We start from the raw sequence: 27,288 nt of genomic DNA, 5'->3' as shown, positions 1-27,288 counted from the left end.
CTTGGTCGGGCTACAGGAGTTGCGAATAAACAAATTAGTAAATGTAATACAGAGATTGGAATACGTCGTAATTTTGCCTTAGTACAGCCCGGAATGTCTAGCGCTTTGGGAAAACTGCTCCTAGTGGCATTTGTAGTTATGCCGAGCCATTGCATTTCAAGGCAAGGTACTCACCTGTTTGACTCTTCAAGACCTTGCAGTATTTGCAGTCCACAAACAGCAGGTCGTACAGCGCCGGCTTAGGGGCTGAGTAGAAGAGGAGATGAACGCGTAATTAATAATACTTTTTCAGAATATCATCCAGGTGCTTTAAGAAGCTCGCGCGCTGTGTTTCTGCGTGAAATAAAGCTGCAAATGCCACCTTGGAGCCTTCAAAGGCAGCAGAATAGAATGGTGCAGCGTCTTGAATAGAAAAAAGTCTAATAGGTTAAAGTTTTGCAAGAAGCCTTGCATTTAATAGGATAACATTCTTAGTTAATGGTCGGCATTTATAACATCTAGATCTCACTAAGTTAGCGATCTTTCCTGAAACCTGAGACCAGGCCACATAGGGCACTGTAAGATGGTGGCTTCCGCTGAACGTCGTATTATTGTAGAATGTGCAGGCTGGCACCAAGAGAAGACAAAAATCGTAAGCCAAGCTAATGTCCTCAAATTCTTGAGTGTCGCTTCAAAAAAATAAAATAAGGAGACTAGCATGGCTGCAATAAAATCGAGTACTGTTGTAATATTTAAACGCGTTCTAAATTTTCCTTCTAAAGCTTCCCTGTGTTCTGGCCTAATCCCTGTCAATGCGAATCGTAATTTATTTTTGTTTCTAGCACAAAATATCTTCTGCGCGTGGTACTTACCTCCATCGAGCAGAATCTCGACAATGTTCTTGCCTGTTTGTCCCTCAGACGACCTGTATTTCAATGTTGAATTCCTGAAAAGAATCGGAAATACAGTGTCAGATTTTTCTATGAAACACTGAGGTGAGCGTAAAGACAGATGTAACAAATTTATTATGCGCAAAAGAACGAAGGAAGATTTCTGGTTCTGATTACTGAAATATATTAGTAATGTCACAGCGTTGCAATTAATGTAGGACAAAATAATTTGCAGCCGTGAACGCAGCAATAATTCCTCTATGACCTTTACGACCAATATCCGCCAAGAGAAAAGTGTACAACAGCTGTATCTTGCCGGTACTTACCTACGGGGCAGAAATGTGGAGGCTAACAAAAAGGATTGAGCTTAAGTTAAGGACTACGCAGCTAGGAATGGAAATAAAATTGATAGGTGTAAAGTTAAGAGGCCGGAAGCGGGCAGAGTGGGTGAGGGAACAAACGCGGGTAAATGACATCCTAGTCGAAATCAATAGGAAGAAATGGGCTTGACAGGGCATGTAATGCGAAGGCGAGATAACCGCTGGTCCTTAAGGGTAACGGAGTGGATTCCAAGAGAAGGGAAGCGTAGCAGGGTGCGGCAGAAGGTTTGGTGGGTGGATGAGATTAAGAAGTTTGCAGGCAAAGGGTGGGTGCAGCTGACAAAGGGCAGGGTTAATTGGAGAGACATGAGAGAGGAATTCGCCCTGCAGTGGGTGCAGTCAGGGATAATGCACGCACCGAAACATTCAACAGAGTCTTATGACGGGTATCCTGCTAAATACATACATGGCAGAATGCGTATTCCCACCAAGACTGCAAATAATCTCACTGTAAGGCGCGAGAACGTTTGAGTTAATCAGCCGATGGGGCGCGAAGCTTATTTTGAGCCTTGTTATTGAATGTGTAACGGTTGCTGCGGTCGATAATTTTGTACTTGTTTTGTCTTGTTTCTCTTCACTTGTTTTATTACTTTTGTTATGTGATTTTTTTTTTATTCTTGCACTTACCTTACGCATGCACTACGTATATTCCCCACTCTAAAAATGCCCTCGCGTCTCTGCAGGTATTTTCAAATAAATAAACAAATAAATAAATAAATTCAAACAAAGTAACCAACTCAGGATGCTGAGAAGAGCACCCCATTTGTTACCCTTTTCATGAAACAGCTCCGACTTCCAGAGCCACCTGAGGTGGAGAACTGATGTGTTTTCGTTTGCTTGTTTTTGTTTGCTTGTTTGTTTGAAAAACTAAAATACAGGCGTGCAGTGCAATGTGCCCTTGGTATGACGATGATTTGACGACACAGGCGAGGAACGGACGAGGTTCAAAGAGAGAGGAAAGCTGCTTGGTGCACACTGCAGAGGGAGCCACCCACCATTCCTGTCCGGCACCGTAGCGGAAGCGCAAGCGGGCTTTCCCGTCGACCTCCTCGCCTATCTGGGTGTCCCTGAGACAGTCGTCGTCGGGTCCGAATCCTCCCTGCTCCATGTTGCGGTACATCACGTACCAGGTGGTGCCAGGGGACACGCACTGCGGCGAGCATTGTATCGGTAGGGATTACGAACGACATCTAGCGCCATAGGCCACGAAGGTCGCGCTGCAAAAGACGCTAAGCGCGGCGAGTATAGTCCCGCACATTTTCCCTGTATTGACGCAGTTGGATGATGTACCAGGTGTTTCAGGGAACATTAAGTAGTTCTCAAAAATATGTTTGTTGAGACAAAAAATATGGCTTTTTCCGCATAGTATTACAAGTGTTGGCGGACAGCAGAAAACCGGTGAATCGTGTTAAGTAGTTAGCAGATTAACTAATTTTTAATAATTGACTTTTTAACGAGCAGAGTTATGCGCCTCTTGATTATTATTATTATTATTATTATTATTATTATTATTATTATTATTATTATTATTATTATTATTATTATTATTATTATTATTATTATTATTATTAGTTACAATTAAAGATTTCTAGCCGGTGTTTAGTAATAGCCATAAAAATTTTTATACTTTCGAAAACGCGTTTACCCTTGGCACTGTGGATCGACAAATTTGGATTTTTTTCTAGTTACGTGCACTGGAAAGCTTACTTTGCCGCCATGCTTTTCGAAAGCGCATGTATTTTGACACGATGTGGCCATATTTTGTCGAGCCACAGCGCCGAGACTAATAGCGTTTTATTAGTTCTAAAAAACTCATGTGACTATTACTAACGACCGGCTACAAATCTCTATTTTCAACCAGTTCCTTAGCTGTGATAATAAAAAGATAATTATCTGTACTTATTTAACCAGCTTACTAAACGCAATTCACCTGTTTTCATGTGTCCGCCAGCACTGGTAATACTGTACCACAAAAGACATATTTTTAACCCATAAATAATATTTTTGAAAATTACTTGAAGTTTTCCCTGAAACACCTGGTATAGACCAACCCCGATCTGCGCCGTAAGCAAGGTGCGGCGGCGCTGCTGTCTCCGGTAGGGGTTAATACATTTCGCCATTTAAAGGAAATGGCGAATTGTATTAACAACTTCCAGCAGAGTAAAGAAAAATAAAGGAAAAAAACTGAGCATAGTGGCAACAACCACTGCCCCGTTTCAAAGGGGATGCTCCTACCTTCCATCCATCCATCCATCCATCCATCCGGGGTAACATCTGAGGGTCCGCAAGAATGCATCCAAACAAAAGTTTGAAAAGTAGTTTACTTATTTCGCATTGCAGCTATAAGATTACGCCTTTGTGAGCTAAAGCCCAGCACATCACAAAACAGCGCATACAAGTGTGAAATTTCAGACCGGAAGAAATTTTTTAAAAGACGCAATATGTTAGTGCAGGAGCTACCCACGGGGTGGGGTACCGGAAGTGAGCGCCGCCAAAGGATACAGTTGTGAACAAAACTTTCCAGAATAATTTTCTCATTCGACGGTGCATCTATGAAATCGTCTGTTCGTTAACACCCGGAGAGTACTTTTAAGAAGAGCACTTAAAGGTATGAAGCGCCATTTCGAAGCAGATATGTTTTAAAACGCCGGGATAGTTGTGTGTTTCGAAGCCACGCATGCCTCCAAAAGGTGTTCTATCCACTGCGTGTTTCTCTGAATCACGAAATCTTCTCATGAAGCCCGACTCTCTGCCGCCTGCTCCACATTTGGTCGCGAAGCACTACAGCTTAGACGGCTGAACACTCAAGACAGTTCTCAAACGGCATGATAAGCGAACCACACAGCCTCGGTGCAGACGATATCCTTCTATAACCTTTGGTTAGCCTCCGGTGAGGTACAGCACCCACATGTTTGTAAACCCGGTGTTCATGCATAGGCAACCCCCATTCTTAGGCCACTCCGCAATCTGAAATCACATTTTTTTGCTCACATATTCCGCGTACATACACATTATTTTTTTTGTCTCAGTCATCTGTAGCAACCTGGCAGGAAATAAGGCAGAAAACCCTCTCCAGTCACCAGAATTGAGGAGTAGGGAAAAATGGCAGCACACATTTTCAAATCACCGCGAGACTTTTACTATTCTCAAGTGTCAACAAAAAAATATAACAACGATTTGGTAGCGATCTGCCGCCTCACTTAGTGGATGCTGAACGCCGAGCTTATGCGGAACCCAGAAAAATTTTATGATGTTAAAAAGAGCGAACTGTGGCGTTTTACCCCAAATTACAGGCCCAAATTACCACCACATCAACTTTCGGGGAATTGGCTTGTTGAAATCTAGCATTTTTTCCCGGCGATTTAGTGCAGACAGTATCTGGAATTGAATATGTTGCCTTTCGTAGTTTCTCCTAACCATAGTTTTTGCTCTGTGCGCACGGAAGCAATAATCTGCAGAGTGGTTTGCTACACACTAAAGATTGTTGCTTTCGACATAATGCAAGAGTCCATAGCAGTATATTTGGTTAGCCGTTATCAGTGAATATTTTTTTAAGAGCGGATCCCGTAAATATCGCGCATGCCCTTGATTATTTTCAAATATACGCAAGACTCGCATCTGTAGAGTAATCAGCTTACAAAAATCATGCGTGCTCGTTCCCCAGATTAGCGAGCAATAAGGCATTCTGGAAGAGAAAAGCGCGCAATAAGCGAAGTTTGAAGTTCTGTGGGGACGCCCCCCGCACCCCCCTTTAGTTTAGATTTCCCGCTATGCACCCTGCAGCAACAGCATCGCCTCAAGGGAGGGGAGCATTCCCTGGTTGGTTACCGTAATTAACAAGGGAGGGCGCCACAGAGAGACTGCTTGTATATTATCAAGGAACTTTAACTGCTTGCTGCGCGCGCGCGGGACATAGCGCGCAGCGTGAGACTTTTCGGCTGGATCGTCGGCGCGATCGGACGTGTCGTCCGCGGCTCCGCTCTTCGCCAGAGGAGCGCGTAAGTGGCGGGGAGACTTGCTCCCGCCTCTTGTCCCGTCCGGCTTCGGAGTATCCCCTGTCCTAGTGTGGGCGAACATTCGCTCGTAACTTTGCTGGTGAGTCGGACGACCTCGATTCCTCAGCGTATTCTGTTGCTAGCTGGCGTGGTTGTTGTTGTAGCAATAAATGCCTTGTTTGTGTCAGCCAGTGTGTCGTTTCTCTGTTCCCTCAGAGCAAGTCCCGACATGGAGATCTTGCGTCATCAGGGGGTGGGGTCTGACGGTTTTGAATTGAGTCAGCCGCGATTAAGTGGGGAGAAGGCATTTATCTCCCCTACTTCAAAACCCACAGTTCATAAAAGGCAAACCCATGCCCGGCTTAACTAGGCTGCCAGCTCCGACACGTGAACATTCCGTGTTTAATTGCCACGGCTACTACGCATCTTCCCTGTCGACAAGAGCTTGCTCCATTATCCATGTGCTGTACATGTAGCCGTCCGTGTTCATCAGAAAAGGGGCGGTGCTTTGGTTCGAAAGTTCGAGCGTTTTCTTCCCTCATGTTCCCTCGTTTCCCTAACTGTTTAATGGGGTGGGTTGTTTAGGGAGACCAATACACTTGGTAGCAGGGGCACTGTTTTATGCTCTCCAGAGCTTCCTTCATATCTTCATCGCGCCATTCGCCAATCGATGTTTTCCTTTTATACATTTAGACCATTCTAAAGAGAGATAAAACAAGGCCAGTGCTTTGCAGGAAACAACAAAACAATTATCTTTGCTTTAGGCCCTAAAGAAAAACATGAGGTGACGTTTTGCCGTGTGTGTAGCTCGCCGCTAAACTAAATCAGTGGCAAGAAAGTGGGGTACAAAAATTCTAAAACTTTGCACGAGATAACAGCAGTAACACTATATTATAACTCTAAGTTAGGTAGCCCACAACGCGGTGGACACACTGAGGGACCTCCCACAAAAGGGCTAAACATCTGAGTGGAATTTATAGTGCTTAAGCATTAAACCAAATCTGCCGCTCATTTCACTGGGCGGTAATCGGTCTAAACAAATATACGCACACGGCCTGCTTAAAATGATTAATGCAGTCATATGTCACAAACACGCTGCCCCCTTTAGGCTTCTTATTTCTTTGGCGCCTCTAAAGCGCTAATTTAATTGAGGATTAATCCAGAATCGCCCGGTGGTAATCGCAAAAATTCGAAAGGAGAAGAATATGACAATGATGTCATGATTTTAATGGCAAAAGCTCGGCCAAAGTGCGGCAACGCCAAGGTGTTCGGATTATTCGACGTGGGGCCAAATGCCTTTTAAGTCAAGCCTTTAAGCACGGAAAAACGAAGCATCAGGCCACGAAAAAGCTTGCGCCCTAATTTAAAACCAACGGGTGCACGATGGAGCTGGGGATTGAACGCAGCACCTCCAGCGCACGAGGCAGATGCTCAAACCATCAGGACACCGCTGAACTAATTGAAAGAAGGCGTAGAGCATGGCGGCATCACAACAGGCCCGAAAAAAAAGGATAACTCTCAATGGTCCCGCACAGAAAGCGAGCGATGGAAATTTTTGCGGGAAATTGTGAAATATTTGCGTTCAATGAAAATATGCAGCTACTAAGAGCTTCAAAACACTATAGCGCAACCAAAGAAGAGGACAAAAATGAACAGAGGGAACACCACCAGCGCTAAATCAGAGCGCTGTATCAGATTCCCTTATCTTGTGGTAACAAATATATAGGGCAACAGGAAATGAGCGGCTAATGGATTATGCTCGCAATATCAAGAACAGGAATGAGGGAAGCTCGTTGAACATATTCTTTCGAGCGAGACAAAAACATGGAAAGCTTTCCTGTATAAATGTGTTGTCATTGCTAAATGCAGAGATAGGTTAACATGAGAAATCATTGAAGCTGAGAAGATAAATGGTTCAGGTCACACATGTGTTAGTACGCCTGCCATCTTGCTGATTGATAAAGACCTCGCTTTTTTGCGAACGCGATAATGTTGTGCAAAGCTTACTACGTGTTCTTTCTGGCGTATAAATGTGCTGCTTGAGAACAATAAAGGTTTTGGAGACTAGCGCTCGTTGTGTTCCCTCTGTTCATTTTTGTCCTCGTGTTTGGTTGCGCTACAGTGTTTTGAAGCTATGTACTACCAACAAGCTCAAAAAGTCACCCTACTGTACCAAGAGCTGTAGAACAGTTTCATAATACCTCCAGAATCCACTGGCGCTGGTTCCCTCCAAAGCGCAAAATACGGCATACTTCGTTCTCAGCAAAGTAAAACTAACCGCCTGCTCAACTTTAGTCAGGCCGAAACTTGAATAAGCATCGACCATCTGGAACCCCCATCCAGTCAACCTTATCAAAGTGCTGGAATCCGTCCAGAATAGCGCGGTGCGTTTCGTATATTCAGACTATTGTTACCGCACCAGCGTTCCATCCCTAAAATCTCGAGCTAACCTATCCTGCCTTGAATCGCGCCGCCTTAATCATAAATTATACCATTCAGTCGTGAGCACTCCCGTTGTCATCCCAGCCCACCGTCATCCACGCCGTGCTAATCACCCGAAAACCGTACATCAATCTCGAGCATCCACCTCTGCCCATCTCAAGTAATTCTTCAGCCACACTGCCAGAGAGGTGAACAACTTTTCAATGGAAACTGTACTATAGCCCCCCTTACTGCTTCAAGGCATTAGTCGAACTAATCACTTAATATATGTCAGCCCACCCCTCATGTAATTCCCCCTTGCGGGCCTTTGAGATGCAAATTAATAAAAAAATATATTCATTGTTTACTTATACTGATAGTGACGCCGACATTACCTATCGGTTTATTCACCCGCGTAATCGGGAAATCTTCTGTTGTGGGCATCTCCAGTGTTTATTTTTGCAATAACCATACCAAAATGAGCTAATACTTTGTGGTTATTAGAAAAAGGTGATTCCTATTAGGTACGGGTTATAAAACTCATTTAAAGCTTGTGACACATGATGCGACTAAATATTAGGATTAGTTCGAAAAGTAGTTTTAGGGGGGCAGAGGCCAAGGCACAGCTTCTGACTATATGGGTCTTATTGGCAGCGTTGCATCAAGCGCTACCCACGTTGAAGCCGTCCTGCTCCAAGGGTCTTGTGCATTTAAAATGGCCCCCTGTTATATTGGAGGAATCATCTCTCGATGCATAAACAAATTCAGGCCGGTCTTGAACGGACGCAGAAGTGCTTGTCTTGAGATGGTAATGAATTCGGCAAAGCTATTTCAGTTCTTAAAAAAATTGTTATTATCCTTTTTTTAAGCAGTTTCCAGCGATACTTGCTAGTTATATATTGTTTATTAAATAGTGCACAAAATGAGCAGTTTAGTTTCCTCAGAAGAACACGAGCGCTCATGGTAAATTTACTAATTAATATATTTGTAAATATTTCAGGCAAAAAACTACTCCAGAAGCTGGAATTACAAATATAAATACATTTATTTCCACATCGTAGATGTTATGAGTGTACCAAAAAAACCTATGACTAGCCTGGCACAGGGTATACACCTACATACTGATAGAGCGGCAGAAGCAGCGCACGGAGGGAATGTCATCAACAACAAAAGGAATATTTGATATAGCTGCAGATTCCCCCGTAAGTCATGACATGTCAGGATGGTAAAAAATTCATAACGGTGAACAAAACATGAATAAATTGCGTGAACACAGGAAATACAAACAAAATGAGCACAGAAAGTAAAAAAAAAATTGAAAACGTGCGCAGCACGCTAAACTTTTCCTACGTAACCCTGATTTTTTCCTCAATAATCCAATTTGTATCCGAGTTAAACATAAAAAAATGTATCACCCGGTTTCACGTACCTCTTCCAATTACGGAGAAAATAAGACCCGAAACGAAGGCGTCTTAATATATCTGCACAGCTACCATAGCCCTTCATAAAGTCAACAATAAAATTCCAATAAAGAAGAGCGTCAGGCAAGGAGATACGATCTCGCCAAAGCTATTCACCGCCTGTTTACCGGAGGTATTCCGAGGCATGAATTGGTAACAGTTGGGGATAAGAGTTAAAGGAGAATACTTAAATAATCTGCGATTCGCTGATGACATTGCCTTGCTGAGTCACTCACGAGATGAATTGCAAAGCATGATCGATGATTTAGACAGGCAGAGCAGTATGGTGGGTCTAAAAATTAACACTCAGACAACCAAAGTAATGTTCAACAGTCTAGCAAGGGAACAGAAGTTCACAATTGGCAGTGAGGTGCTGGAAGTGGTAAAGGAATACGACTGCTTAGGGCAGGTAGTGACAGCGGACCTGGCTCATGAGAGGGAAATAACTAGAAGGATAAGAATCTGGCAGAGCGCACATGGCAGGTTCTTTCAGATCATGAATGGCAGTTTACCAATATCCGCCAAGAGAAAACTGTACAACAGCTGTATCTTACCGGTACTCACCTACGGGGCAGAAACGTGGAGGCTAACAAAAAGGGTTCAGCTTAAGAACAACGCCGCGAGCCACGGAAAGAAAAATGATCGGTGTAACGTTAAGAGACTTGAAGCGGGCAGAGTAGGTGATGGAAAAAACGCGGGTTAATGACATCCTGGTAGAAATCAAGAGGAATAAATGGGCTTGGGCAGGGCATGTATTGCGAAGGCAAGATAACCGCTGGTCCTTAAGGGTAATGGACTGGATTCCAAGAGAAGGCAAGCGTAGCAGTGGGCGGATAAGGTTAGGAAGTTTGCAGGCATAAGGGTGGGCGCAGATGGCGAAGGACAGGGTTAATATAGAGACATGGGAGAGGCATTTGCCCTGCAGTAGGTGTAGACAGGCTGATGATGATGATGATAATCGGATTAAGCCCTTGCATGCTACAAATGCCATCGTCAATGTATGCTACGCTGCAGAAAAGATTCATAGAGAGAAATTTTTCGGCCAGAGAAGCAGGAAACCAAGTTTCCTAGTCAATTTTTATTATATCTCGCATTCAGGTGCTTCATTCTATCAAAGTGCCCATACTGTAGAACAGCAGATATGTATAATCCCCCCGCACACATTTTCCAAAGCGTAGAGATGAGCAGTCTCACCTTGCTAACGTCCTGGTAAATGCCAAGCTCGGGCCTCCAACTCAGTGGCTCGTCTGGATTGTACCCCGCGAGGCTACAGGCGATACTCGCGCAGATCACTACTACCATTAACACGACTGAGGCCATGGCTAACACGATTGACTGCTCCAAAACACACAAAAAATTGAAAAGCTGCAGGTACAGGCTTCAGACAGCGTCGAAAGAACACTGAGGCGTTCAAAGCGGAAGCTCTCACGGCGCTGCAAAGCTAATGGGTCTCCCTTTTATACCACGCTGAACACCACCGACCCACGGCTTTCGCCCGCCAGCTCATTAGGTAAGGTTCGTTGAACCGCTATATCGTCTATTTTGCTTGCTAGCATAGTTTCTGCTGTGCGTTGCGCACATATTGCGCTGTTCTGCGCCACCTGAATCCTTTGTGGCGCCGATCGCGCAGGTGGTGCACTCTAACGATACACACTCCGTGTGGCACAGGCGCGCAAAAAACTCGCACGAGGCACCGGTCGAGGTTGGTGACCTTTGAGAACCTGCCATGCATGGTGCAAGAAGGTCGACAACTCGTGCATACTGAGGATCAATGACTTTGTAGCACTGCAAATTATTTTCTGTGATGCGGCATTCGCACATAGTTTCTTGTGGAAATGCACCCCTACATCACTGCCGGTGCCGCGGAGTTTAAACGCCCCAGATTCTTAATCCGTCCTCTCTAAAATAAAGGATGTTTCCAAATGTCCGTTAATCTATCTGTTCATGTGCTACCCTCTTTCTACCAACGTTCAGCGCTCCGTACAGACTACACAGTTGCCCCCTCGAATACTGTCAAGTTTTTAGGTCTTCGAAAAAAAAAAGAAATGTCAGCGTGGACGCGAACTCTTGACGGGAAAGACCACACGAAAAAGCATGCAGCACATTTAGCGGTACGTTTATGGCACAAAAACAGTGGTGCGGTGTAACAAAACTTGCCCCCCCCCCCCCCCCCAAAAAAAAAACAAAACAAAAAAACTGCGCTTTACTACTCGAGTCTGAGGAATGAGTGACGGCATTTCAAGCATAAACTGGGGGACTATATCCTCAAGCTAAACCTAAAGCCACGTCGCTGACTTCAGTGGCTCTGGAAAAAAAAAGAAAAAAGAAACAGGATGGCACACCAGAATTTTTTCTATAGCCTCGCCGTAAAATTTTTGTGCTAAGAATAGAACAGAAAGGCACATGAAATGGCTTTTTCGGTACATATTACAAAAACTTTTGTTCACTTTGAAACCGCGAATTCAGCTCCGTGGTATACCTGGTTTTACAAGGAAGACTTTAAGTAATTTCAAAAATAGGATTTCTGAGGCAAAAATATCGCTTTTGCGGCATGGTATTGTCAGGATTGGCAGGCGCCAGAAAAACCGGTGAATCATGTTAACTAGTAAGATGGTTATCTAATTTCCAATAATTATCGTTTTAATATTAGAGTTAAGCGTCCAGTTGCAATTAGAGGATTGTAACCGGCCGTTAGTATCCGCCATATTAGTTTTTGGAATTTCGAAAACGCGATCACCCTCGTCGCTGTGGCTCGACCAAATTTGGCAGCATCGTGCGAAAATACCTGCGCTTTAGAAAGCATGCAGGCAAAGCGACTTCTCCAGTGCACGTAACTAGTCGAAAAAGCCAAATTTTGTCGAGCCACAGCGGCGAGGGTGATCGCGTTTTCGAAATTTCAAAAACTGATATCGCTGTTACTAACGGCCGGCTACATATCTTTAAGTGCAACTAGACGCCGAACTCTAATAGTTAAAAGTTAGTTATTGGAAAATAATTAAACATCTTACTAGATAAGATGATTCAACGGTTTTCTCGCTACAGCCAACACTGGCAATACTATGCGGCAAAAGCCATATTTCTGCGTCAAAAATCCTATTTCTGAAACTTACTTAGCCTTCCTTGTAACACCCGGTAGAATGATACCTGTTCATTGTCGCTGTGTTGTTTCCTCTGGTTGGCTACGCTGACACCGGCGGTAATTGAACGAACTTGGTGGAGTGGTAAACTTTCCAGTGCACTCGGGGGCCCGCATCATTGGTCGTATTCAGGGCTGAGGTTTCGTCCACTGAAACGTGACTAACCTGTGCTGAAGAGGAAGGCCATGACTGAGGTGACGTCACGGGAACACTGACTTAACATTACGAAGATCTAAATGTGAAGTCAGCGAAAATATGAAGGTAAACTTGTGACGGCTCGCCAAATCGAATATTTTTTTTTTTCTGGCACGACAACCACTTACTTTCCCAACAAAGTGGCGGGGAAGAATAGGGGAAATCAAGGGGCCAACTTCCTGTATGATGAACAACTTTGTTCGACTGTGGATGAGGACTTGATCCGAGTAGATTAAGTCTAAAGTTATTACTTGCATATTGATTCTTACTGTATGTGCGCCTTTGTCCTGCAGTGGGCGTAGTCAGGCTGATGATGATTTCACGTTCAGCTTTCTCGGGCACAAATTTTGAAAATTGGGAAATGGTAAGACACTGTTACAGAAATATTGAAGGTAATTGTTCACTATTCTGATATGTAGCAAAATCTTTATTTTAAAGTGTTTCCATCGATCGCATCGAACAGTTAAGACTCCCATAGAAAACCAATGAGGAACGCTTTTGACAATAGCAAAAACATGAAGAGAAAAGAAATACAAGACTGCCGTCGGGTGATCTGCGGATATATTGATTGTTATAGTGAAATCTTACAATATATGAAAAACGTGCTTTCATAAAAGGTTTCCCGCTCAGAAATGCTTTTGTCCAGAATTGCTGGATATGCAACGCGCGTGCGCCTATGGACCATTACTCCTGAACGCACCGCCTCCTCGTGGGCCTTATTCAGTGGCCTCCGATTTCCTACGGTTCAGGACATGCCATGTGGCTGTCCTTTCCTTTACAAATGTGCCTCAAAATACTCGCTAGCGATAGAATAGTAGGTATCGGTATCGAGGACTCCACTGACTGTCACCTGTTGTGTTGTGCATCGTTTTCTTTTTGTTTCCATGGCTGGCTCATGGCTTGGAGCAATTTTTGTGGCTCGTCGCCCTGTTTTCTTGGCGTGGTTTTCTCGGTCAGGATTCCTAGCAAGGTATAAGAAAAAGAGCAACATTTATGGCCGTAATTACCAAAGAAGTGTGTTGCCAAAATGTAGCCGTAAGTTATTCGCATATGAAGTTTTCCATAAATCTTCAACACCCACACTTAATGCCCGATTCTGAGAGAGCGTCTGATTTTCTAAGGATTCATAAATCTTGACATTCTATAGCTGTCAGCTTAAATGTTGCAGTTTCGTTTCTTCCTGATGAGGACTAATGAGAAGTAATGAGATATGCACAGCAAATTAGAAATGTCTGCACGTTTTCCAGAGTACGTGCGAAGTTGGAACATAATTCTGCTTAGCACTAATTTTTTTTTTCTGAACAATAAAAGTGCAGGATGCGGCAAAGTCGCGTATGCCCCAAAATTGGCCGCCTGTTTTGGATCCAGCGAGCCCTTTGTACTCAGTGACTCTGTAACCTGGGCCAGGTTTATTCAAGGGTTGGGGGAATGGTGGTGAAAGACCAAGGGCCAGATTTCAGAATGTTCCTTAGTTGGACGGTTTCTATACCTCATATTGAGAGCCCTGCATTCTCTCTTAACTCAAGGAAGCATTGAAGGAAGCTATCCAATTTCATTAGAGCCGTCCTTATCCGCTCCTTGGTTAAGGAGGCACTCCAAGTGACCAGGAGCCGTTTTTACGTGTCTGGTGGCGAGAATCTGCGTCTAAAGATTGAAATATATTTGTATACATTTGAACAAAAGCAAGTACACATCTATGCATTCGTATCTGTATATTTTTTTTTATTCACATACCCTAAAGGCTCTTTTCAGCAAGGCGCCCCTGTGTACGCTCGTTTTTGTATTTGAGGCGTACTGCTTTATTGCTCTAATGGCTTGGCAAGAAACCATAGTTGTCTGGCAACGTGCCCTGTTTTACAGTGCAGCGGGAGTGCAGCGGTAGTGCATTGCGAACTCGGCATCTCCGCAGCCGCCGGAGACCCCCTACCACGCAAGCGCAGAGCCAGTGGTCGTGCAGTGAAGCATGCGTTCCGGTAAAGCAGCAAGAGAAAAAATGAAGATAACGTCGTGCCTACGTCATGAAAACGACTCTCCAAAGGAGACCCACTAAGGGCTCCTTAGTAAGGCGTATTTAATAATTCAGTGAAGGCGAACAGATTTTAAGGCATCCTCATAGAGCCAAGGAGCGTCTAAGAATTTGGCCCCAAACGCCGCTGGATGGCGCTAACCGAGAAACCTTTTCTTTTTCTTGTCTCGAGCTTCATGCCTCTTCTCTTCACGTCTTACGTAATGTAGCCCCATAAGGGCGCCGACTGAACGATCAGCAGAATATGCATAAAGGTTTTATATATTTCTAAAAGAGTTGTGACTGTTATAAAAGAGAGCATATATCTACAGCTTCGAATTTATAGGCAACAAGGCCTCGGTCTTTAGTTGACGGTGGCAAAATTTTTGCGATCAAAAATGGCTGACAGTTCTTGTTTCTCGCGTGTTTCTGCGTTGAAGGAGCTCTATGAGGTTTGTGTAACTACTGCTTAGTTCAGTAGGCTAAAAATGGCATCCCTTTGTCCAGGCCGCGATCGGTCCTGACAAAATAATATCATCAAATTAAGTGGACCCGTTTTCAAGATCAGAAAATAAAGTTAAACGCTGCTGGGTTTCCGAGTCATCCTAGAACACAGGAAAAGATTTCTGTGTTGGATAACCTTATGGTGGCTCTAAAAAGAGAGAAGGCCCGAGAGTTTTCTTGAAAACAGTTGTGATTACATATGCACGCATGGCATATCTTATTTTAAGAAAGACTGCTGTCACCCGGCACCCGGCCATTTGCGTGTCAGTTCAACGCTAACTTGTTCAGCTTTGAGTGTTCCGTCAGCGACAGACTGTCAAGAACGCTGCAGAGCAAAGTCGTATCTGTACGCTCAACCGTCTCGGTCCTCAGTAGCATCACAGGTACTGTGGGGTTAAGCGACCAGCTAGCGGTGCTGAATTCCGCAAAATCTTTAAGTAAAGCTCGTCTCGGAGTTTTTATGACAACCTTACGTTGGCTCGCCATAGCAGCCAAATATAGTTCAGAGAAGATTATTAAACCACACAAGCGCTTCTGCAGATTTCTGTTTCCTAACACAGATCAACAAGCTGAATGTCCTTTACATGCCTGAGGTAAAACCCACTGGTGTGAGTTCCACACACGCTAATTTTTGTATGTTTCTTTTGTTTTTACGTGTTTAGGAATGATCGCTTGAAAAACGGATGTTTTTAGGAAGCTGTGTTAGTACTTAGATAACGCGTTTTTTTTTGTTTACGTGTTAAACTACATTTTAGCTCTGAGTCAGAGCTAGTCGTGTTGCTTATCGCCTGTCTTAGTCTTTCGCGCCGTATGCTCCTCAAGCCGTCTACACAACAGTTATCCCAATTTTCTGTGGCTTGTAATAGAATGTTTTTATATGCGTGACGTGTTACCGGAGTACTAATACGTCGTAACGCTTGCCTCAATTATTTTAAGTCAGTTTTGATAGTGCATTAAAACACCTTTCATTTACCATCGTAAGTTAGCTTGCCACTTGTATGTTTCGCTTCGCCGCGCCAGGATCATCGACCCGCCTCCTGGTTCATCGCCCCTGGCTGCCAACCTGTGCCACGTTGCGCACCAGGCCGAACACTTGGCGCCTGCTTTTGGCGGCTGACAGTCCAGAACCTCTGGTTTCCTGCTAGTTGTTATCTAGTGTTTTTTCTTGTGTTTGGAAAACTTTTCCGCGTTGCAAACAGAGCATATATAGCCACAACACTGCCATAAACTCGCAGCAGCTTAGGCGGTTATCTTCATTTAAACAGTAAGAGAAGCCTTTGGCAAAACCGGTGAACTCACCATGTCAGCAGTGGCCCTCCGTTCTCTTGTCCTGCGCTGGATCTGCGTGGCAGCGTCCTTGTACGCTGTAGAAGCTTGGGCGAAAGATCCGCACCTGGCATCTCAGCAGGACGCCTCCAAGGTGATGCGCAAAATGCGACTTCTCAAATCTGTAAGCAGAAACCCGTTAGTATTGGCACTCCAGGATGGGCATACATGACTGTGCGGTTGAGAAGACCCGCCGCAGTGGCTCATCGACTTTGGCTTTGGACTGCTGTTCTCAAGGTGGCGGGTTCGATCCCAGCTGCCGCGGCCTGGTTTCGGTGGAGGTGAAGTGCAAAAACGTCAGTTTCCTGCGCGATGTCAGGTGCTCTAAAATAGTACGGAGCTCTCTTCTACAGCGTCCTTCATGGGCCATATGTCGTTTCGAGTGGTTAGACCCCGCGATTTACAATAAAAATGCTTAGAGTGTAAAAGTCGCCTGCGACAGAGTCCTTATCGTATGTCAACGTCGGCATTAATTTCAACGCACTTCTGCTAAAGTACATTAACAATGGCCAGAGCCTGACTTAATTATTAAGCTGGAGTATGCCACATCACCCCTACATTTACGTTATCATGTTTCTTTTATTTTTCTGAGGAACTGTAGCAATTAGATCAGCATTTGGGTGATGACTTCTGAGACTCCTCGATTGGCTTCACCTGCCACACATTCAGGACTGAAGAAGCTGCCCCTTTAACCGGCGATCCTTAAATGTACGCCACATCATGTAATTTTAATACAGTCGTTTGTGTAAGTGCCTAAGTGAGCGTTCAAAAAGAAACAAGGAATATCGTGTTCAGGGTGCTCACTGCAGTCACAATGCCCCCCAAAAATGGATCGTGCAAACACAGAATGTTTATCTGCATGACTACTGCTGGGCAGCAATGGAAGATACTGGAGCCCTTGTGTACACGTGCTCCATTAGGTCCGTCACTGGACGGTTCAGGATTCTGGTTGGATGAAAATCTAGACAAACCATTGGCAAGTCGGGGAAAAGTACTACGTGTGCCTTACTATACGCTGCTCAGATAAAAATCATGAGGTCTGGCGACTTGTTACTAAAGCTGTTGGTAGAACCTTAAAAGAATCGGTCGTTAAGATCGAGATTCTTGTTTTCTGTTTCGTTGCCTTCTCACGCCGCTGCGTTCCTGTGCGTCAGTGTTTGTGGACGGTGCAAGGTCTAGGGCTCGTAAACCATTTTTACAGAAAAATGAGACGAGTGGTAACAGTTTATAATTTCATTAAACTGCATTTAAATGTTAGTCGCATGCGTTTGGACAATTCTGTGACAATTTCATACAAGCATGTGGTCGCAGGTGCTGTTTATCTATGTGTTATTTTGTAACAAAGGACTATCCCCTTTAACATATTCAAAAATAATATTACGAGTATTAAGGGCATGAATTAATTTTACTTGCACTTATGTACATTTTGTGATGACCAATTGATTGCAAAGATGCCTTATGAGAAGCCAAAAGTACGCTCAAAAGGCACCTGCACTAAAATCTGCATGATTCACATCATTACCACAGTGGACGAGTTGCCACACTGGCGTTTCCCCCAGAAATCAATGTCAAATTTTCATCTAATTATGGCACTGCACCAATCCTAGCTACCTCCCTCATCGAAAGTCTGGCTATTGATCCCACGAGTTATCATGTCTTCAATGAATCCATAAATCGTTGTGCATGCTAAATGAAAATGCCCTATTTTATTTCAAGATTCCGAGATAACTGAAAAACTACTTTTGGGCCCGTAAAATGTGAGACTTCTTGCTGCAGATTTATTTCGAGTATTCCAAAAAAATGAAACGTTCACAAAATGAGCGCATAATTATTCTCAGCATTACTAAGTTACACTGGACCTTCCAAGTCCAGTTCATCGTGCTATGTTTGCCGCTCAAGATCATCTAATTTGCTGCGTAGTTGACAGCAAAAGATGTTCCTGATAATCACTGGTCGCACATGTTCATATAGTGCCCTTATTGTACCCTGCGAGTTTCCTTCACATCGTTAATGTAGAGCGCGGATCACGTTCCGATTTCTCTCAGGTGTTTTCATGTTATGTGCGAGCTGACGGTGGCGTCCCCTAAAACATTCTTTTGCTGCAAACTGAAGTTAGGCAATAAACTGCTAAACGCAATTTGGATCGGCCACATGCAGTAATAATCAAGTCCAGCGAGGATTTCGCCTCTTAGAGCGACGCCAGTTGACTTCTTTACACGAAGCACTGTGTCGGAAACTATCAGCAAAGTGCGCATATTCTACGCAAACTGTTTGTCTAAACTGGCTTAGAGTCAATACCTGCGCCGACATTTTGGCATATACCTCCTCCCCTCTTCTTATCTATGCCGCTGCAGGAAGCTTGAAGTTCGAACGAAACTGATTTGGCAGAAGAGGCGCACTAGGTATTTTCTCCGCTTGACTTTACGACGTTTGAAGATGACCTCAAGTGGCCGCAGACGTGGCACAGCAGTCACATTTTTTTTTTTTACTCTTACAAGCTGCGTAAAAAAGCTTTGAAAAAAAAAATAAAATGGAGGTACACTCAACCGCCGCCTTAAAGGTGTGACTTTATACATTAATGGGTTAATGCCCATACATGCAGAAATAGTCATTCTGTACTTTACTTTACATTATCAGATCGCTGAGAATTCGCGTACCACTCCTGGCACAGTGGTGCAGTGATTTAGCGATGCGCCACTGCTCTGTGATGGCAGGTGCTGCCACCCGTGGGGCTTGTGAGACCCATGTTGCTATTTCCGAGCAATCTCTCGCGGTCAGTCAATTAACTGTCACCCGTCGCGGTGGCCAGCTTGCTCACAATCCGATGGGCAGGTTGTGATGACGCCACAACATCACGTGATCAAGGTTGAGCCCCTAGGTTGCCGGAGTCCCAAGTATTCGATCATGCAACGACTGCGCGACAAACGCTGTAAAATGCCTTTGAGAAGAATTTCCCGATACCTGCACGCACATATTTCCTGTACCCTGATGGTGAAAACTATTACCGGTGGCCACGATGGCTAGAGCACGCCGGCAGAAGTGACAAATTCCACGCCACAAAGCCGAAGCAGGAAGAAAAAAATATTTCAGTGAACAATACCACTTTAAATTTCAGACTCCAGTCGTGATATTTGCGCGCTTCAACGTTAACTTTCTTTACTTCAGAAGTACTGATGACAGCGTAAACAATACTGAAATGTAACGCATATCTTTCAACAGTTACAGACACGATGGACTTAAAAACAGCTGTGTTATGCTTACCGATATATGGTCAATTGATGATATACATTGACGCTGTCAAGTTTTCTTTTCAAAACGTAGCCTCATGCAGCATTCCACCATTTTGTGCATCAAACTGAGGTCATAATCTCTCGTTTGTCCCGTAAAATATTGCATGATTACCTCGATATACGTTACATATTGTCATTTGAACCGTAATCTCGAAAAACGTTTTTGAAACCTGGTGGTCCCTGTAAGCAATTCCCCTTCATATTAGTGGATTTCAGGCACTTGTATTCAAGGCATAAGACTGCCTTGTGGCGATGCGTATGTATCGTGCAGTGCAGTACAGACGACTGAAGGTCGAATAATGTTGCTGGCTCCGATCATCACTATGTACGTACTCGTTTGACGGCCTCAATGCTACTTTAGACTTTTTCATCGGCATTGTGCACTGTCGTCACTTGAGAACACCTATAAGCAATTTATAAAATCGGCGACTGATGGCGCCACAAGTGTAGGCAGGAAAAACAGCGCAACAGTTTTTACTTCCAATTCCAAACAAATCTTCACCCAAGTTCGGTGCAATTCCAGACACCTCCTAAAGCACAATCAGCGAGTAGAGACCACAACTGCCACTGATTGCACCGCAGTAGTAACACTAGAAGGTCCGAGTTTCTATAAATATTTTTTGTACATTTTCGTCCAAATAGAATGGCGGTAGCAGATACATGAGGTGAACAGCTTCAAAGGCGTCGCCTTATATACGGCAGGTAGAAAACTCTCGTACGCTATGAAACTTAGCGTGTGCACTGACCGTCATGCTGTTCCGCATTCTCACAGTTGTGCCTCCGATAGCAGCTGCCAAGCGAATTTGCGCAGGTGCTCCTGTAAGGCACACACAGCAATTGGCCGCGCATACAGTCAGCAGCGTAAGGGTTTTCTTCTGTAAGCTGCGATACACCCCGGGCTAAGTTTAAACCCAAGTAATACTGGAAGCCAGTATCCTTGTATCGTTACAATTTTTTATCAGTAAGAGCAATAACAATTACTAGCGCCATGCCTATCATAATTTGAAGACCTTTTTTTCGCTCTTAATACGACTGATCCGTTTGTTAACGTATCACACGTTTTATGACCACTCTCACTCCGGCATTTCGCTATGTGTGTGGGTGTAGTAAGCGAGATGTGCGTTTCCCTCTTTTACAGCGACATCTATATCTTACGATTTATAAGGGATCTTCCAGGGCAGAGTTCCGCGAAGCCGCTGAAGTTTGCCCGAGAGCCCGCGACATCTGGTATGATGTCGTCATTTGCTCAACGGTCGGACGTTATCAACAGGAACCGGAGGTGCAAAGCGCTTGCATCTGCTGGCATTACGTCACAGCGTGGAGGAGTGGAGGCAAAACGGGTGGCAGCAGCTGTGCGCTTGGTTCCGCGTCATTCCAGACGTCATACTACAGCTAAACCACAGCTCTTGATGGAACTTAGCCGTATGCAAAAGGAGACCTTTGCTTACCCAGTTGCTTTTGCCTAACGGATAGAGGTCTCGACGTGACGGGTTAGTAGGAGGCCTGCAAAATTATTTCTAAGTTGGTTATTGAACTGTTGCTTGCGCCATGTAGCGCTCCGTTTTTATCACCTTGATCTCTATTTTTGCGCGTGAATATCCACTAAAGAATATTACAGCATGCTCTATATGTTACTATACCTCGCCTTCTTCGCACCTCGGCTCGCAGTGCGGCTGGGAGGGCAGCCCCTGGTACGTGCTCTACCGCAGCGTCGAGGGAAGCCAGTTCGGTAAGGAAGCACGCTGCATCAACGGCCTCCAGGTGACGCCACTCGTCAACGACAGCGCCCGCATCCGCTTCCGGTACACGCCCAACGGAGAGAAGTGCGTGCCTGGCCTCAATTTTCCTTATTTTTTTGGCACATCATTCTCTTTGTCTCGTGCCCAGCTTTCTGTGCTTACAGAACCGCGCGCCAAGCCGGAAAGGAGCGTGCAGAGTAGGCGAAAAATCACAATTTCTCACTTGGCGGCAGTACAGCGATACTTCAACAAAAAGATTATAAAAGGTAGTGAATATGCCCAAGAACTTGCACTATTACTTGAGGATTACCTGCTGCGTGGTCCTTAATATGCACTTATGTACCTATCCAAAAATGCTCTTTGTGATCTCTGCGGCGCTATACTCCTCGAAAACTTTTTCTGGCAATGGAGTTAAAGCTACGGAGCTGAAACAATCCACACACAGTGAAAGAATATGGTAACCGCTAGCAGCTATTAAACATACGAAGTTTTCAAAATTCGTTATTTAAGAGATAATTCTAACGCAAGTGTCAGATTTCAACGTTATAAAGCCAAGGAGGAAGCTTTCATGAGTACAGGAAATTTGCTGGGTATGTCCTGCTACAAGCAGCTTCCAAAGATCATCTGCTCCAGTGGCGGAGTAAAGTCAGCGCAGAGAGAGCAACGCGCAAAGCGGCGAGGCGCACTATCGTCCTACCGAGCTATTTGATGGAATGACACAGTTGCGGACGCTCCGTCCTTGTGACTTTCTCTTCATTGCCAAAAGCTGTTGTCGAGTATAGTCTAGACGTCGTCTCGTGACATCACTACGCAGCACTAGTCGGTAAGACATTTCGGGGATACGGCACTCGCAATACACTCAAATAGCGCCACCTTGATTGAAGAAGACTTTACACTCTAATGTTGGGAGGCGCTTTCGCCTGGCGATAGACATCAATAGCCTATGCCAGCGGCGACTTCCCTGTTTCTTTGCATAGGTGGGACAGGTTGCACAATGAAACGAGCTGAATCAACTGTACGCCTGTGTAGCCACTCGCTTCATATAAACAATACCATTCGCCCAAGCCTCAGATTGCTTCTAAGCGCCAATCAACTCAGCTTCAGTGCGCTTTCGCGAGGCATTAGCTGCACACTCCCTAACATAATTCTGCCCTCGAAACCTTGCTCAAGAATCTTGCGCAGTTAGGACGGGACATTTTCTGATACCATGGCTGTGTGGTTATACGAACATAATTCAGCCCAGACAATTTTTAAATTCCTTCTTGCGTTCTCGTCTACAACTTCTAGTGTCCTAAAATGCAGTGCTTTGAAGTAATTCCAGCTTCATTTAGCGCGAATGCCATTTTGGGGCTCCTCACCTGAAACAAGCAAAAATAAGCTTGTAGCATGGCGCGTTTGACATTGCAGCCAACAAAATAATAAGTGTTCAAGCCACAGGGTGTTCTCATTTTGACCATTTGTGAATACGAATGGCACTTTTCAGGTATGCTTCATTTCGTCTTAAGTCTACCGTCCCGGGAGGCGTTAAGAACATCCTCGAGCTGAAGCTGGAAGATGAAGGTACGTGCCTCGGTGGATATTTCAACAGAAAAGATCTCGTGAATCTTGAATTGAGCAAGGGGCGCTTTTATTTATCTGATGTCGGGGCCAAAGTCTGCACTGCCGACGTGACCCTTACTCGAGTGCTCCGAGAAGCGAATCGCGGATCGCCACACATATACAAAATAAGGCGCTCGCTTCCCCGGGCGTGCATCGCAAGCACTCAGGTCCAACGTTATTGAATAAAAAATTTAAATATTGAGAAACTGTAAGGTACTGGTATAGAAATATTGAAGGGAATGGTGCATTCTTCCGATATATAGCAACATATTTTTTTGCAATGTTTCCATGGCACGCATCGAGCAGTTAAGACTGTCATCGAAAACCAATAGGCAACGCTTTTGACACTAGCAAAAACGTTAACAGCCAAAAAATTCAATCCTGCCGACGGGAGATCTGCGTATATATCGAATGTTATAGTGAAATATTACAGTATGTGAAAAAAAATCCTCTGATAAACTCTTTCCAGATTAAACATGCTTTTCTACAGAATTGTTTGGTATGAATATGCATGCACCAAAAGCCGGAAGCCTAGGACGCAACGAAGAGAAGAAATCATAAAAATTACTAAACAAGGATACCCAGCAAATAAACGCGATAATCACTAAATCCCGCTCAAAGATCATTGAACTGCGATCCTCCAGCCGGAGGAAGATAAACGCACCATGCCAGCAACTGTCTAGGTTCTGTGTGCGAATAACGACATCTCCTGTCGAAGACGCAATGTAGTGGACAATTAATCATCTGTTTAAAGGAAGCGAACCCTTCATAATCTGTGTGCTGGGACTGGGAACATCGCCAAAAGGGGGCAGGAAGGACGGGAACAGAGATCGGAAATCATAACACCGCGCATGGAAAGGGTTTGCAGCATTCTTTGAGGAAGAAAAATCCTCTGTATGAGGCGTAGGCATAAGAATTTAACTGCCCAAATAGTGTTCTTAATTTGTAAGAGCATATAAAGAGAGGATAAACGCAGCACAGCAGTTAAACATCTCGCAGATAAAGTTTCTGCGTGCATAATACTGAAATGGTATTGGCGCCATCAGTGTCGCAATTCTCTTTCCTATTCACGCTGCGCTCTGGTAATGCGTCTAGATTTCATTAGTCTAATAAAGAGCCATGCGCTGATTCTTGACAGTTGGAAAGATTGAAGTATTTTAAAAAACAAGTAAATAAATTGATTTCTATCAGGCCGATCGGCACCAAAAAAAAAGGAACGGTTTCATCATTCCTGTAGATAAAAAAAAATAGAGTAGGTATTTATCGGAGGACTTAAAATGTATCCGAGATGCATAATGTTAGCACTATGGTAACAAAGATAAAAAAATGGCCTCAAAATGAAAAAAAACATTAGTGTGTACAAGCAGTTGCCAGGTGTTTTTACTTGCGTCAAGCGGTTTAAATCAATTCATTATTCAATTCGATACTGAAAGGAAACCTCGAAACGTATGACGCATTGGACGGTTAGCCAATGTCTTCGCGTGAATATTTGGGCAATGAAGATAGAAAGAGCGCTTGTGAGCTGCGGAAAGTACATAAGACAATTCCTAATTTCATACACAGGAAGGAGAACTTGGTGGTCATAAAGAAAGATCAGACTTCAGACAGTACGCGCGCTTGTACGATTACGGTGCGCAGGTTCCAGGACAGTGCCGTTTGACGTTCTCTACTCGGAGTGCGGAACCTGCCAGGTGATCAAGCACGTCACAGCCAAAAACAGTGAGTGCCTTGCTTCGGAAGCCAACTATCTCTCAGGGGACAATATTTACGTAATCCCATTAAATGATTATCATCATCGGTCGGTGCCCTGCAAAATGTGTGGCAAACAAACTGCTTTTCCTATTTGCCTACAAATGGCCTAGCACTGCGCCAGCCACACCCACCCATTCCATCCCAGCGAATTTCCTAATCTCATCTGCCTGCCTCTCTCTGTTGTCTTCGGCTCTTTGACCCTCCGTTCATAGTGCCACACTGCTGACACTCTGCCAGCGCCACCATGAGGCCGGATTGGCGCTTGACCGAGTGTCGTCCTTCTGGATGAGCGCTGCTGTTCTGTGTGAAAATGCCAACGTAAAACGGCTGTGTTGCTTAGTGCTACATTTGTCGGTGACAACATACACTCAGTTACCATAAATATATCTCCGCTTGTCTGCACTAAATAAAATTGCGCGAGTTGAATGGCATTCGTCTCTGTAAAGCACGCGAAGCACTACACAATAACCTCATACAACTCTGAACGCAATGCACTGTGAGGACCGAGCTTTTCCTTTCAGCTACGGAGGTGCACCGCGCTCGACGATGAAAGGCGAGATATTTAGCATAGTGCGCACTTCTACCGGTACAGTTCACCCTGTACCGAGCGCTGTCCCTGCGCATGCGCAGACGGCACAGAGGGCGCCACATGACCCCAGGTGCTGGACAGCTGGGGCCGCATCTGCTGCCTCAAGGCCATATCTTCAAGCGCAGTTGTGGCTCGTGCTATGCTAAATGCCTTTATTCACTCTCTTTTTTAACCGTGACTCAAGGTAGTAAGGCATAGACTTGAGTTTACATAAGTTACGCTCAGTTCTTGGCACCAAAGTTAGATCGCATTCCGATGAGGAGGGGGTTCATTTCCTTTCTTGCCCCGTTATGTGATGGTAGCAAGTTGGGGATATTGAAAACCCTAAAATAATACTCATTCTTAAGCCTCAGGACATTGGAATCTTCATAGAAGCCCTATCTGCCCGACTATAGTGCTGAAAACACGACCCTGTCACCTAGGAACTTTTTACCAACCTTGTAGCTGTTATTGGCTACATTTCCAAACCATGTCAGCTTGCGGCCACCTAATATGACGAGACTACGATGAAACTGAAATTAATTTCAGATGGAAATGCGTATGATAAAGACTTGGCAACTTTAGCCTCGAAAGCAGAATGATCGCTAATTTCAGGCATTCAAGGGCTTGTACTTCCAAACGATCAAAGACTTGTCTAATATTTCCTCATCTTAGTTTACTGCGATATAATACATCATGATTTATGGCTGTACATACTACACACAACACGAGTGGATTTACAACTGAAAATGCGTAATTAGTTTACTTTTGTAAATAAGTTAATCTAAATTTCGTGTTCGCACTGACATCATTCGCAATGTTCGTTTCTGACATCAAGCTACGTGCCACCCTTCGCTATCAAACCGCCCTTCTGAGTCTCGGTCGCACCCAGTCGCTGCACTGAGGCGTGATCAAAAACACGACTTTCTGCAGCACGCTGATCTTTTTTGCAAGCGAGGAAACATGAGTAGCTTGAAAATTTTCATCGGGCTAAAGTACACCTTTAAGCAGCGCGAAACACAGGACGTAGTAAAAGAAACACGAGACGACACACGCGTCCTGTCCTATGTTTCCTGTGTCCTGTGTTTCGCGCTGCTTTAAGATGAATCCATTCCAACTTGCCCAGTTTTCTGTTCCCGTTAACTAAAGTACACGCATTAATATATCCATCTGTATCAAATTGTATCAAAAGCCCTAAACATCTACAAAAATAGTGCCAAGGCAAATTAATTAGCTTTAGTAGGAATACTAACCACATTAAATCTTTTAGCAGAACGCAGTGAACTACTGTTGTTTCGCTCTTGGCTGGTTTGGTAATTGGATTTGGGGGGGGGGGGGGGAAACGAAATGGCGCAGTATCTGTTCACATATCGTCGGACACCTGAACCGCGCCGCAAGGGAAGGGATAAAGGAGGGAGTGAAAGAAGAAATGAAGAAGGAGGCGTCGTAGTGGAGGGCTCCGGAATAATTTCCACCACCTGGGGATCTTTATCGTGCACTGAAATCGCGCAGCACACAGGCGCCTTTGCGCTTCGCCTCCATAGAAACGCAGCCACCGCGGTCGGGTTCGAACCCGGGAACTCCGGATGAGTAGCCGAGCGCTCTAACCACTGAGCCACTGCGGTGGGTATTCCGCTCTTCTGCAGATATTTTTTTATGTACGCCTTCTGTGGTGGCTCACTGGCTTTGGCGTTCGGCTGCTGATGCCAAAGTTTCGGGATCGATCCCGGCCGCTGCGGTAGCATTTCGATGGAGGCGAGATGCCACCACAGTGTTGTGCCGGTTTTGTGGGCAATGTCAGGACAGGTTAGAGAACCCCCGGTGGTCTAAATTATTGCGAAGCCCGACCAAAGCGGCGTTATTCATAGTGTGTGTATGTATTACATATACATTCATGTGCATTTGCAGCCACCATCTGCATGCAGTACATTCCAGCCGAGGCCTTCGACAATGATCTCAAGCACTGCCATTTCATCTACGACTTGGAATGCGGTCACCTGCCAAAGTACTACATCTCGGACAGGAGCTGCCTGTCGCGGTTCGGATGA

General features: G+C 44.6%; 2 protein-coding genes across 2 annotated transcripts in view; one reads left to right on the top strand and one right to left on the bottom strand.

Moving 5' to 3' along the window:
• The window catches only part of LOC144097830 (uncharacterized), a 25,621-nt gene extending 4,318 nt beyond the window's left edge, over positions 1-21,303 (bottom strand). The window contains exons 1-4 of the mRNA XM_077630454.1: positions 21,223-21,303; positions 2,245-2,399; positions 852-925; positions 175-246 (exon numbers count right to left, since the gene is read on the bottom strand). Of these exons, the coding sequence (XP_077486580.1) occupies positions 175-246; positions 852-925; positions 2,245-2,369 (271 nt within the window). The 5' untranslated portion in view covers positions 2,370-2,399; positions 21,223-21,303. The remainder of the gene's footprint in view (positions 1-174; positions 247-851; positions 926-2,244; positions 2,400-21,222) is intronic.
• Positions 20,333-27,288, top strand: LOC144097829 (uncharacterized). The gene is made up of 5 exons (XM_077630453.1): positions 20,333-20,401; positions 21,191-21,405; positions 22,805-22,881; positions 24,559-24,639; positions 27,149-27,288. The coding sequence occupies exons 1-5, from the start codon at positions 20,333-20,335 to the stop codon at positions 27,286-27,288; spliced, it is 582 nt and encodes a 193-aa protein (XP_077486579.1).

Source organism: Amblyomma americanum, chromosome 7 (genome assembly GCF_052857255.1).
Source record: "Amblyomma americanum isolate KBUSLIRL-KWMA chromosome 7, ASM5285725v1, whole genome shotgun sequence".
Classification (NCBI taxonomy): Eukaryota; Metazoa; Arthropoda; class Arachnida; order Ixodida; family Ixodidae; genus Amblyomma; species Amblyomma americanum.
Note: the sequence above shows the minus strand (reverse complement) of the source record. Positions and strands in the feature narration are given on the sequence as shown.